The sequence below is a fragment of the Pseudorca crassidens genome, chromosome X (assembly GCF_039906515.1).
Source record: "Pseudorca crassidens isolate mPseCra1 chromosome X, mPseCra1.hap1, whole genome shotgun sequence".
Lineage (NCBI taxonomy): Eukaryota > Metazoa > Chordata > Mammalia > Artiodactyla > Delphinidae > Pseudorca > Pseudorca crassidens.
Genome location: NC_090317.1, coordinates 89,692,208 through 89,706,213, shown reverse-complemented (window position 1 = coordinate 89,706,213; position 14,006 = coordinate 89,692,208). Strand labels below are relative to the sequence as shown.

Below are 14,006 nucleotides of genomic sequence, written 5' to 3'. Positions count from 1 at the left end.
ATAACCAAAGACTAGTAATTCAAATCCACATGATCAATACACAGCTGCTACTAATGTGTAGGGTCCCTCTGTCTGAGTTAGAAAAAACTACAGCCCTCTGGGAGGATATGAGGCAGCCCTGCCTACAATCACCTACTGGCAATGCACCTGAGTTGTTAAGTCCATTTTTTGAGGGGTGAATATATTAAAACTTACCTACATACCTAAAGATAGAAAGTGATGATAGCAAATATCATGGCATATATACAAACGATACTAAAATAAGCTAGCATTTGCATATTTCTTATTTTTAAAATATATGTTTAAAATCTAATTTCTCATTCAGCCTTTATGGCATTTTCATAAAGTAGTTCAGACACCATGTATTGAGTGGCAGGCAGTATGTTAGGCCCTAAGAGCTTTATCCTTATAGCCCTAATGGGATATTCAAGTTGATAATCTCAGTTTATGAGAAGCAAATGAGAAGCAGAAGTTTGTACAGGGTGGTAGGGAGCCCAGAAGAAGGGCATCCAGCCTAGATGGGATAACAGTGAAGACTTGCTGGAGGAGACTGCCGAGCTGAGCTGAGTCAGCTGCACATTATTGGCTTAATTTAAGAGACACAAAAGCTAAGCCATGGAAAGATTAAGCAATTTACCCCACATTACACAGCTATGTAAAGTGGAATCAGGCCTAGAATCAATGTGAAGTAACTCCCAATCCAAGAAAGAGTCCAAACTATTGAATGTCTGGCTGCAAGGTACCATTTGGACTTATTTCAGAAATAAATTTTATTTGAAATAGAATTTGTATTTGAGAAGGTCCAATACTCATATGCCTCACAGTTGCATACATGCATTAGAATATTAGAAAAATTCAGGCACACCAAAACAACCCAAACCTATGTTAATTAGGACAACTAATTAACACCTCTACCACAATCCTGGCAACATTTAGTTCTTCGTTCTGTGGTTGCTGCAGCTTGCTACAGGAAGATGTATTGCATAAAAATGAGGCATTAGCTCAGACTTCCTCAGATACCAACTTTAAGAGGCCTGAGTCATTCAAATCATTCCCCAAAGTTTTTCTACCACCAAAGGCAGCAAACAAAAGTACTGCTAATTAAATGTGTCATTAGGGTTTATTACAACTAGCATATATTAAAGTCTCATTCACCACTGCTTTGAATTGGTTTTGTTCTGTTTTTATTTGTGCTTAATTGTCCTATTTTATATGTGTTTAATTTTGTAGGATACTTTATATCCTTTTTGGATGCGGGCAGAGTGCAAATTCTAAGTAAATAATAACAATAGATTAAATTTATGTAGAATTGGCTCTTTTATGTGCTGCATGTACATTTTATAGTACACTGGGGCCCCTTACAAAATCAGTGTGTATGGTACATTTATGCCCATTTTATAGGTGTTGGAACAATTTTGCTGTTTTAAATTATTACAGAAGCTTACAGTTATATATTAGCTTTTATTACATATTTTTAGTTATATCTACAATTTACTTGGTGTGGTGTCCTTGGTCAGGAACACAATCCCCAATAATAAAAATGTTCCTACAAGCAAAGACAGCGTACATTATGACAACCCACTTTATAAGATAGTTGTAATACATTCCTAGGGTGAGTGAGGAGGGAGGAACTCTAAAATGACATGTTTCCAGGACAGTATTATCTACTTTCTGGAATATTTTAGGCCAAATGTTAAACTCTGACTTGTTTCTTTTTTACTATACAGTGTATTCCTACCTCACCAGCATCCTTGCTAAGAAGCCAGTAATAAACAGGGAGTACAAACTCACTTTCCTATTAGCTTAAAATAAAGAGCTGGGAAGGCATGTCAGTTACAAACCCAAACTAGCATAGAGGAGGACTAATGAAATACTTCTTGTAGGCTTTCGCTTGATTTCATTGAGAAAAACATAAAAAGATTCTATGGCTAAAAAGGTTTTTAAAACACTGGACTAGCTGATCTCCAAAGGTCCCTTTCAGGACAGTCTGGAATTTGGTATACAAGGAAATTGAAAGTTTTGTAGTGTTTAATTATATGCCCCATCAGCCAACCCTCTGCTTCAGTCATTATTTTACTAATCAACAGCCCTCCAATGGTTATACCTCATCAATCAGATGATATACACAATTTTGCAGGTTGCCTTCAAAGTTTCAATAGGACTTTCCCCAATCTACTTTATTTTCCACAAGATTTCAATCTGTACTCTACAATTTTATCAAAGTCGCCTTTTTTCTAAGTCCATATACCTCACTCTCCTGTCTGTAGGCCCTGGCCTAACCTGCCCAAATCAGGCATAGCTGCACCTCTGTCTGATACTTTTCACTGTCATTGCTTAATTTAATTTAATTCCACTTTTCTCTAGGTTTGAGGAAGATATATTGTTCCCACTTACCTCAGACAACTTCATTCTTTCCCCTAAATTTCTTATGTCAACGTGAATTTGCTATCAGGTAATCCCTCATATCTGAATCTAGTCCATCCCCGAAAACGCTGGATAGTGAATTTCAGATAGTGGGCAACTTTATTCCATTCTTCTCAATTGAAAAAGTAATAATGCCTTCCCATTGCATCTTCCAAACCCCCAACCAGTTTCCTCAAATACCAGTAAAACACTCTAAAATACTTCTGTAACAGTCCTCCAAATATGTATCATATTGTAAAGCATTTAAAACACCAATGCCTAATTATTAACATTTAATGAATTAATTAGCAGATATGTGTAGTTCACAATGATGCTTATACTATAGTGGATACAAACCAAAAATAAATAAATAAATAAAAAGCAGGCTTTCAAGCTGCCTGGGAATGTCTATCTTTGTTTTGCACCATTAGAAGGAAAGACTTTTTCATCTTTTTTAAAAACTTTTAAAAGTTTAGTTCTGATGAGGGATGATGGAAAGACAAAATAAAACTTTTCCAAGAACTTCTAGACAGAGGACTCACTAGTGAGAAGCAATATAATAGGAAAACCATGAAGAGAGCCACTGAGGGGGTGCTTTGATTCCATGTGAAACCAAAGTGAAGCCAAAAACAAACAAAACTGCCCTGGAGGTCTTGTCACCCAGTTGAGTACATTAAAGCAAAGGAGACCACAGCAAACACCAAAATTATCATTTTAATTAGTCTTAACAGTCAAACCAATTAAAGTGAGGGAGAAAGTGACAACAATATCCAAATTATGGGTAAGAGAAAAGTTATGTTCTACTCAAGCCTGGCAGGAGGGAAATTGTCACAGCAAGCATTAATTGAGGTTAGTGAGAAGGGCACTAACTTGTTAATTTTCTGAAATCAGTAATCTTGTTTTGTAGCCTCTCTGCTGTTTATGCTTAGCTGTTTTAGTAAAGCTACATCACATTTTCCTTTTATACTGAAAGGGAGATGTACAGTGATGTAAGTAAACCATGAAATAATATGTTAAAGGTAGTAATAGATGCAAATGACACTTATTAAGGGAAAGTTAACAATCAAGGTAATTCTAAAATGAGATGCAGAGACTACTGTTAGAGTTGGGGTTTGGAGGATGGTGCTGTCATGCTGGAGCCACTTCAGGAGAATGGGGACTCAACTGACAAAGCCTGGGCTTAATGAAAATTTTCCTGGTTTCAAGTATCTGTACTCACAGCCAAGGAGATTAACAAATTTTACTCAGCAGGTACCTTTCATTTCCTGCCTCAAGCTGCAAAATCCCAGAAGGGATATTAGCTGCAGGAGAAAGCAAATGAATGAACATTCAGGATTCTGGATGTTCTTACTTGAGCCCTGCAAGCAGTGATTCCAGCCCTCTCCTACTCTTGTAGGCAGGGGCCAGGTTCAGTCCCCATGCCCATCACCTCTCCTTTCAGAAGAACTGACAAAACTCTGGGTGGGAGCATCATGCCTATCTCTCAGAATCCCACAGTATCACATGCCTCGCCCTGTGCTGCTGGGAGGGAAAAAAGGCAACGGGAATCCTTGCTCTCAGGGGCCAATATCTCTTTTATAGGCTCTTTAAAAGCAAAAGGCTTAAACAGCAAATGCCTGTAATGCTTTGGAAGATGAAAATCTCTAAGTGCTGCAGACAAGGCTGAAGATTCTGATCTTAAAAGAAGTGCATTACACTCGCCTTTTAAATTACTGATTCAACCCTGGTTGGATTGTATACAGTTTATTAACTCTCTCAATTTTCTACCACATTTGGTTAATGAAAGCTGGATGAATTGAATAGTCTTTCTCCTAATAATTGTTGTTAATGTCCTCACACATACGTATTTCCCTTCTGGGTAGGAGGCACCCAGAAGAGCACGATGCTGTGAGTTTGTGTTAAAGAGACAAAACCATCAGTACATCTTTGCATATGGCTAAAAGTGACCCAATAGAGTCTCAGAAATTTAGATTTTCCTTTTGGGAATTTAACAGTAGGAAGAAGGTGGATTTTGTTCTGGGTCTCCTCGAAACACAAGTCACAAAAGCTAGCTGGACAAATGAAATCTAGATGACCAAGAAAGTGCTGTTAGTAAACGTGAGCTCAGTCAACTATTTATATATGGGACATTTGTTTGTGTAGATACAACAATTGTATCTACATAAAATGTATACTCTCATCGCTTTACACTGCAAATACATCCCTGAACAGTTATGTTTCAAGCACATGTTTATCAAGCAGATCATACAGGTAGATACACTTTAAGCTAAAATTAATGAGTGTTTCCTAAATATAATGTAGAACAATGTACGTAATCTAATAATTAAGTGGGAAAGGTGACTGGGACGGGGGAAGCCTGAGACATAATTGCACATTCCCTAAAGTCTTACTATTGTAGACTATAAGCATATATTCAGAGAAAATAAATGGAAAAAATATATCAAAATATTAACAGTAATTATCCCTTGAATGGCAGGGTGCTACATAATTTTTATTTACTTTCTGGAAGCTTTCATGATTTTCCACATTCTCTGAAATTAGCATATATTCCATTATTTTATTACATTACATTTTTGTTTAAGAAGAGGTATGCTGAGAGAATTGACTGAGTGAATACCTTGGTAAAGTACATCTGGTAAAACAAATAATCACTCCCTGTACATCTGTTTTGGTAATTGGGTCCCTCATTTACCATTGCTTCTTAAAGGAAATCTCATCTATGTGATTTTGCCCACCGTGGATTCCTCAGTGCTAAGCATGTAGGACATAGAGCAGGTACTCAATTTAATTTTTAAAATATTTTAACCATTTTTAAAATTGAAGTACAGTTAGTTTACAATGTTGTGTTAGTTTCAGGTGTACAGCAAAGTGATTCAGTTATATATTATATATATATATATATATACACACACATATCCTTTTCATATTATTTTTCATTATAGGTTATTACAAGATATTGAATATAGTTCCCTGTGCTATACAGTAGGTCCTTCACTTTAATTTTTAAATAAGTAAATGAATTAAAAAATTTGGAAAACATTGAGTCTTATTCTCTGCTTATAAATCTGACTTGCAAATTGTATGTATTTGTGAGTGAAGCCCTTTATCGCTCTATGAGAACAGACATTTAAGTGAGCACCTGATTAAACCACTGTCAGAACCCCATTATTGAATTGGCTAAGCTCCTTCTGTGCTAGGTAGGGGTGTTTATCTAATTTGAAAATTAATAGTAAGCTTTACTATTTAGTAAGTCATTGCTTTAAAGTTTATCATCAACTCTTGAGTTTCTATAGTATTAGAGCAGAATGATGATGCAGCTAATTCCCAAATCATTTCTGTTTGGTTTGGAAAAGAGGTATATGATTTATCCTCAGAAGCTTTGCCTTCTTAATTCTGTTTTCCATGGACAGGGTTTTCCTTTACTGAGTGTACAGCCTGAATGACAGATTGGAAAGGTAACCAGAAATGGGCTGGAGGCAGAGGGAAGCCAGCCTGGGATTAACCATTGACTACCCTTCAGCCTCACGTGCTGAATTTAAGGTTCACTGGTACTTTCCTCGAATGATATTACCTTTTCTTTGTATAACACTTTCTAGTCTTTAGAGTGGGATGGGTGGAGAGGATACTTTTTCTTAAAAGACAGGCCTTTTTTTTTCTCTTTTTGGCTCTTTCTTTAAAAAAAATTTTAGGGGAATAAAGTTCAATGGTGTTGGTGAGATTATGGCAAACTTGCCTTAGGAGGATTTCTCTTCTTTTCCTGTTAAATTTCTCTTTTTCTTTTTTTCCTTTTGTGTGTGGAGAGGAATAAGGTCTATTGATTTTAGTGAAGTTGAAGGTATCTCGTATGATGGAAGTATTTTTCTTTAAAAATCATCTCTGGGGAAAATGTTCATTGTTTTTGGTAGGGTTGAGGGAGCATCTGTCTTCAGGTTTGGAGGATTTTCATTTTTTGAAAACTAGGTTTTGTGGAGAGGAGCTATAAAGGCCACTGGCTTTAATGAGGTTGGGGAGCCCTTCTTAGGAGGATTTTTCTTTCCTTTTCTTTAAAATAAATTATTTGGAAGAAATAAGATTGGGAACATCTCTCTTTGAAAGGATTTCTTTTCCTTTCCTTTTATTAAAAAAATAAATATTTGAAGGCTGGAAGACAGATAAGTCACCTGGGTTTGGGTGAGATTGGGTGCATCTCCCTTTGAAGAAGCTTTAGGAAATTTTGTGGGTTTTTCTCCTTTTTATGGGGGGTGGAATGCATTGATTATCAGGAATAACATTCATTATTTTCAATAACATTCATTATTTTCATTGGTTCATCTTCCCTGAGAATTTCTTCTTTTTAAAAATTATCCCTTAATTAACTTTCTTCTTCCTCCTCTTCCATCCCTTCCTCCCTTTCTACCCCCTTTTTTTCCTCCCTTCCTTTCTCTCCCTTTCCTCCTCCTCTTCTCTCACCTCCCTCTTTGTTTCTCTCTCTCTCTCTTTTTTCTTGGAGAAAAAATGTTCAGGGACTTGGTGAGTTTGGGGGCTTCTTCATTCCCTAAAAAGGAGGTTTCTCTTTTAAAATATATTCATTTTCTTCCTTCTTTCCCCTCTAATTCTAAATGTATGTACTTGTTTTGAGAAAAGGGAGCTTTGTGGAGACTGGGGACATCTTTCCTTAAGAGGGTTTTCTTGGTTTTGTTTCTGTTTCTCTCCTACCTTTCTCTTCCAAGTTAAAATTTTCCTATATTAAAAATAAAGCTTTTGGGTTTGGATGAATTCAGGTCACCTCTCATTAGAGGGATTTCCTTTTATTTTTTTCTTCTTTTCTGCATTTGTCTTCGTTGTGTTTGAACAGAAAAGTTCATGTGTCTTTGTGAGGTTGGAGCACTTCTTTTTAAGAGGATTTTGTTTTCGTTTCATTGGTATTATCCCCTCCACCAATATACACATCCTTCCTTCATTAATTTTCTTTTAAATCTTAAAGAAATTGTAAAATATTTCAATAAAGAAATTGAAATAATATTCATGTGCTTTGGTGAGGATGGGGCATCTCCCTTTGGGGGGATTTATTTCTTTTGTTCCTTTTTTTTCCTTTTATGGGAATTAAAAATTCAGGAGATTTGGTAAGATTAGGGACCCTAACCTTTAATATTTCATTCTTTTTGTTAAGTTAAAATGTTTGTGTGTATCTGGGTGGAGGGATTAGTAAGTTTCATCGATTTTGATGATTTTGAAAGTATCTGCTCTTGAAGAGATTTCCTTTTTTGTTTGTTTTTCTCAAAAGAAAAAAAAAATTGGGGGTGAATAAAAGTTATTTTTCTTGGTGAGGTTGGAGGTCCTTAAGAGGATCCCCTCTTTTAAAATTTCTTTTTTTCCTTATTTATTCATTTGTTTTGTTTGCTTATTTGTGGGAAGGTAGTAGGTTCATTATCATATAGTTGGATGAACGATCTTTACTTATTTTTTAAATTGAGATCAAATTTGCATAACATAAAATTCACCATTTTACAGCATACAAGTCAGTGGTTTTTAGTGTATTCACAAGTCGTGCAAACATCACCACTGTCTAATTTCAGAACATTTTTATCATCTCCCAAAGAAACCCTGTACCCTTTAGCTATCACCCACACTTCCCCTCCCCCCTTCCTTCACCTCCTGGCAACCACTAATCTACTTTCTGTCTCTAAGGATTTGCCTATTTTGGACATTTCGTATAATTGGAAGAAATAACTGTAGGGAGCTTTGGTGAGATTGGTGAACATTTGGGAGACTTATTTTTGCCCCCATAATTTTTGTGAGAGATTGGGCATGGGCCATGAGGTGCAAATAAAGTTTATAAATTTCAAGAAAATTTTAGGGTTAAAAATACTGTTTACCTTGAGATGATTTCTCATCCTTTTCATTAAAAATTTTTCTCTTGGGGATATGTTTCATGGGCTTTGGAAAGGGCAAGGAGCTCCTCCCTTTAGAATTTCTTTTTTTTTCTTAAAATAATTTTCAGGGGAGGTATAAGTTTCATTATCTGGGGTCACTGTCCCTTTCTTTTTTAAAAAATTTGTTTTTCTATTTTGAGAATAAGGTTTATTTGCTTTGGTGAGGGTGGGGGCATCTCTCTTTAGGAATGGCTGCTTTCCTTTTTAAATGTTTTAAGTTTTTATTTTTCCACTGAGAGAATTACAGTCGGCGGGCTTTGGAAAGGTTGGGAACTGTATCCCTAGCAGAATTTCTATTTATTTTCTTTCCAAAAAAAAAAAAAAGGCCTTCTTTGGGAGTAATAGGTTCAGGGTCTTGTGCCTCTTCTTCTTCCGTCTCAGGCTCCTGTTCTATGATGGCCTCCTCTGGGAGTATCAGACAGGGAAAAGCAATCACTGCTTTGGAAAAAAATCAAGGCTGATGGAATGTCAGCTAAAAGATTGTTCTTAGACAAATGAGTATCCTACATGTCACAGAAAGCCATATGTTGGATATTTTTAAAAATCCATAATAGATAAATTAATAGTTATATCCTATTAGGTGTCAAGTTCTATTTTTGTTCTTTCCCACCCTGCTGCCTTCTTCAGGGGAATAAAAGAGTTAATAATGCAGAGGAAAGCATTCTGCAAACTGTAAAGTGCCATACTAGCAGTAGGGATTATATAATCCTTATTATAAGGCCCCTGAATGCTTTCCTGGACTCTATGGATTTTTCCCCTTTTCTTGGAAGCATTTTGGGTAACTGATGGCTCAGCCTTGCCTTTTGGGCTGCAGATCTGCAGAAGCCCCAGTTGGAGATTTTAATAAACATAAAAGAACTGTATTCTCAGAAAAGAAAGACCACTGGACAAATATCTTATTATTGTTTCTAAAACATCCTGCAGCAAATGCTCAGGAGCTCTCAGAATATACCAAATAAATCAGATGGTATCATCAAAACCTGGCAAGGAGGGGAGAAAGAACCTATGAGGAAAGAAAGTAATTTCATCCTGACCTTCAACAGGTTAAACATTAGAACTACATCCTGAAGTTGTTTACAGTCACTGCAGATATTCTGTTCACTTAGGAAAAAAATTTATTACCCCTGAAACCAACAACATCATCATTAGTCTGCTGCTGCCGGGACTGCAGGGGATAAGGACACTTTCCAAATCATTTTTTTTTAATTGTTAGTAATTTTCTTCTTAATTATGGTTCTAACATCCATTCTGAAAATGGAGAGATTGACTGCATTTCCTAAGGGCTATATATTCCAGGCTATTTAAATAAGCATTTACTTCTCACTCTGAAACAAGTGAGAATGCCTTTTTTAATTCATTCACAGCAGCAGTCTCTACGTCATTGTTGAAAATGGAATTGCTAGGTTTCAAGCTTCAGCAAGTGTATTGAGCAAAAATAGGGAGGGCTGAATTATATTAGGCACTGGGAAGGAGAGACAGTATCTACCTTTGAGAAGCTCAGACGTAGGTAAGATATGAAGCATTCAGGCAAGAATTACCAGATGTCATATAAGCAAATGCTTGCTACTTTGCAAGAAAATGTGTGCAAAAAATACCAGGAAACTGTTCTGTTATAGTTTGGGATGTAATAGTAATTGCTGTGTAGTCATTAGGAGTGAGAGATACAGAGACCCCTCTTTAACCCAGAAATAAAAGCCATAAAAGTGTATTTCATTAATCACCTGTATGATGTGATTATAATTTCATAGCTGGTCAAAACCCAATGAATAAAAATATAAACTGTCTTTCTTCAACCACAGCTGAGTGAAGGGAAGCAAATATGGTCTACATGTAAACCCCCACCCCCAAAGAGAGTTATAGCATTGTTAAAGAACCAATTCACACATCTTTACTTACACTTGTTGCCACCAGGTGGGAGACCACGGCTCATTTCCTGGAAATTAAACCATTTCAGAAAGGAAGGAAATAGACAGGTTTGGTTCACAGACTGTTATCCAAGTAGGCATTCAGAAAGAAAACATGAGCCCCCTTTTCTCAGTCCCTACCCTCATGCTTGTCATAGATTTGCAACCAGCAGGTTCTGAAACCCCCAAAGAGAGCAGACCACACACTGGAAGATGTTGGGTTTTTTACTGCAGTATTGGTTGGCAAAGTTATCTGGGAGAAATCTGTAGTCACATTCAAACCCTTTGTTTTGCTCATTTTATCCTTTGACTTATCAGGCTAGTTTCATGCTACTGGTACTGACTGTGTCTTACCACGTAGGATTTCATTGTACGATGAGAGCTATATTTAGTTTTGAGCTCTAAGATTCTCTCTGTGTGTGTACACACACACACACACACACACACACGCACACGCACACACACACACACACGTATGTCATTCCCTAAGCTTGCCTCAAGGAGGCAGTGTCTGAGAAAAATGCAACCCTAGCTAAGATGGCAACCTGTTTGCCTTGAATGTTAAGATGCAAGTCAGCTGGCTATGGGTGCTATTTGCCTGAGGAGAATGCAGCAGAGAATGGTCCTATCACTGAAGATCAGATGTTCTCATCTGCATCAGAAAGCAATAGCATAGCAACACCTCAAGTGTTGGAGAAGGGTTCCTCCCAGGAATTTTAGCATTTACCCAGATCTTTGCATCCTTCAAAATCCTCTAGGGTTCATTTATATGGCCCTTTTGAAGCCCACTCTGCAAGATAAGTGACTGAACAAAAGACCAGCTCTACTTTGCAAAATGAAACTGGGGGAGGTGGTCCTGGTCCCCTGCCAGGGCTGCCAAGTGCCCGTGGGTCAGTTGGCCAGCACGCCTGAATGGATACTATGTAGAGGAAGCTAACCTGCTTCCCCTTACCTTGATCCTCCTTATCTGTCTGGCAATAGAAATTTTCTTGTCAAGCTGCTGGGAGATGCTTTCCCACTGTCACAGGGCTCATCCCTGGAGCTCCCGACCTCCAGTCAGTCTTCCAGAGGCCAAAGAGGCCATACATTCACTGACTATCCTGGTAATTAAGCCCTCAGATGTCAGTTTCTCAGTCACGTTCGTGGAATGTCACTTAAGAAGGCCACAAGTTAGGTGGTCCTTATTGGTCTCCCTCTCACCAGCTTTATGCAAACTCTTCCAAAAAGACAAGAGCAAGCACCTGGTTAGGGTGACCTCCCAGGTCTAGCTGCCCCGCCCTTTCCCTTCTTGAGGTCACTGAAGGGAAGGGCTGCTCTGGTGCAGGAAGGGTGTGTGTGTGTGTGTGTGTGTGTGTGTGTGTGTGCGCGTGCATGTGGAGATCCATCATTTGGTGAGAGCGGGGTTGTTGGATTAAAATATATATATATATATATATTAGTTCCCTACAGTTCTATTTTATTTCTTTTGAAACCTCTGCACCCTTTTTTCCCTGTGAAACTTTTCCCTTTAGAGTTCCTCTTTCTCAGTCGTTTATCATTTCAGTTATTTTGCAAATTCAAGCCTCCCTAGTCATAACTCAGGAAGCAACCAGCCCTTCCATTTCCATTTAGAGATGCCAACCCCTACCCCCTTCCCCTACATTCTACAAGTGTACAGTCCAGAGCAGAAGGATTCTGAGCCGTGTTCCTATGCCCTGCTAAGCAGCAGGATGGACGGGCATCGTTGGTGTGATGTGTTGTTTCCGTGTTTTGTTGTTTTTCTCTGCGGGGAAGCTAAATGAAGGTGTATGTATGCATTATTATGATTTTCACAATCTTGTGGAACAAAGTTTAGGAAAAACGAAGAGTAGGGGGAGCACAGAGAAAGTAAGAAAGACTCCTTCTGAAGAGCTGGGTTTCGGGGTTTCAGGGTCCAACGCAAGGACTGAAAACTGGGTTTCGGGGTTTCAGGGTCCGAAAACCTTCGGACTGAAAACCTTCTTCCTCCTCCCTCCCCTGTGGGCGGGTGCCCGAGGATTCTCCACTGGTCTTCTTCCGGCTAAGTGCAACGTTTAAGAAGTCGTCTCTGAAGACTGGAAGAGATGAGGGTTCCCATTCACATGCTCTCAAATACCAACTCATTTTCGTGTATCTAAACTGGGGCTCCTGTACCATCCCAACTGGCACCAGTGCGGGATGCCAGTTGACCGTTTGTGACGCGGCCCATCACTGTATCACCGTGTTTGCACCTACCTGCCGGGAAATCCTGCAGAGAGATGGAATGGTGGCTTCGACATACGCATGCTCTCCCCCTCCTCCCCTGCGAACCCTGCCCTTCCCCTGCAGTGCGCGTGGGCGCCGCCCAACCCCTCATCCCCACGCGGAGTACCAGCGCCCAGCAGCCAACAGAGGCTCCGGGCCCCTCCCTGGAGCGTTGCCAGTTGTGCCCCAGCTGAGGAACCCCCTCCCCAATGGCAGGGAGGGGGCCAAACAGACGCTGCTGTTCCGCAGCTTGGGCCTCTGCGGCAGTGACCGCGGCTAAGAGGTGTATCCCACCGCCCACCCCCTCCCCAATCCCGTCCCTGTGTACCTTGGGCCAGCCCCTAACACCTCTCTAGGTCTCTTGCGCTCCCTGGGCTTCCTCTTCTTTTTCAAGATATAGGCGCTCACCGCACTGTCACTTCTCCTCATGAGGAAAACTGCTCCGACTCCCAACCGGTGCTATCACCCCCGTTTCTAGCCCCAAACAGCCCACTCTCACTTCCACATGTTGCTTCCCGCCTCCCAACCGCTTCCCAGTCCCCTGGGCTCCCCCATCCCCGCATCTTTCCCAGCATCTTTGCTAGTCGGTGGCAACCAAATGGGATGCTAAGGGTGCCCAGAGTCCCGCAAGCTGGATAGCCATCCGGCCTCGCCTGGGTTCTTTCCCTCCCGCCCCAGGGGATCTTTTTCTTACCTTTATATTGGACAACGGCACTGGCACTAGCGTTCGTGGCGATGGCGAGGTCCTTAGACCTTTCTCTGGAGCGACCACCGGACACTGCAATAGATGTGGTGCTGGGCTCGGCTCCGGACAGGACACTTGAGCCGGCTCAGGGCAGGACTCTGTGGCTGGTTCTGTGGCTGGTTCTGGGGCCGGCTCGGGGGCCGGTTCTACGGCTGGTACTGGGATCGGCTCAGGGGCCGGATCTGTGGCTGGTTCTGGGGCCGGCTCGGGGGCTGGTTCCGTGGCTGGTTCTGAGATCGCTTGTGTGTCTAGTTCTGGGGCTGGTTCTGGGATCGCCTCCGGACCGGGTTCTGGAGCAGGCTCTGGACAGAACTGCGGTGCCGGTGCCGGCGAAGGCGCGTGGAGCAGCTGAGGAGCTCGCGCCGGCGGTGACGGCGGCGGCTTCGGCGGTGGCCACGGCGGCGGCGGCTCTGGAGACTCCGCGGGCTGCTCGCCAACCTGAGGCGGGGCAGTGCCCTGGGCCGCGGCAGCTCCGCGGTCCATGGCCGCACACCGCCTCAGGTCCGGGCAGCGGGCGACCCTGAATTCGGAGGGCTAAAGTACCCTCGGGCGCCCCGCCCACCCTAGTTTGACAACCCCTTCCAGGGTGCCAAACTTTCCCCCGCCCCGCTCCATGGCTGGCTCCGCTCTGAGGTCTAACCCGGGGGCGCTCGGCGTCTCCCAGTGCTGGAACACGCCCCTCGGTGAGCGCACACCTCTTCGTAAGCAGCCACGGGCACGATGGGCGGGAAGCAGAGGGGCTTGCGAACGCGGACTGGACAGAGCGCTTGATGACCTCCTAGCGACGCGCGGGGTGGGGGT

The 14,006-nt window shown here is 41.2% G+C and overlaps 1 protein-coding gene across 1 annotated transcript in view; it reads right to left on the bottom strand.

The window, feature by feature from the left end:
- Positions 1–13,688, bottom strand: part of DGKK (diacylglycerol kinase kappa) — a 159,789-nt gene extending 146,101 nt beyond the window's left edge. Inside the window, exon 1 of the mRNA XM_067723407.1 lies at positions 13,155–13,688. Coding sequence (XP_067579508.1) covers positions 13,155–13,688 — 534 coding nt within the window. The remainder of the gene's footprint in view (positions 1–13,154) is intronic.
- Between the last annotated feature and the right edge of the window lie 318 nt (positions 13,689–14,006).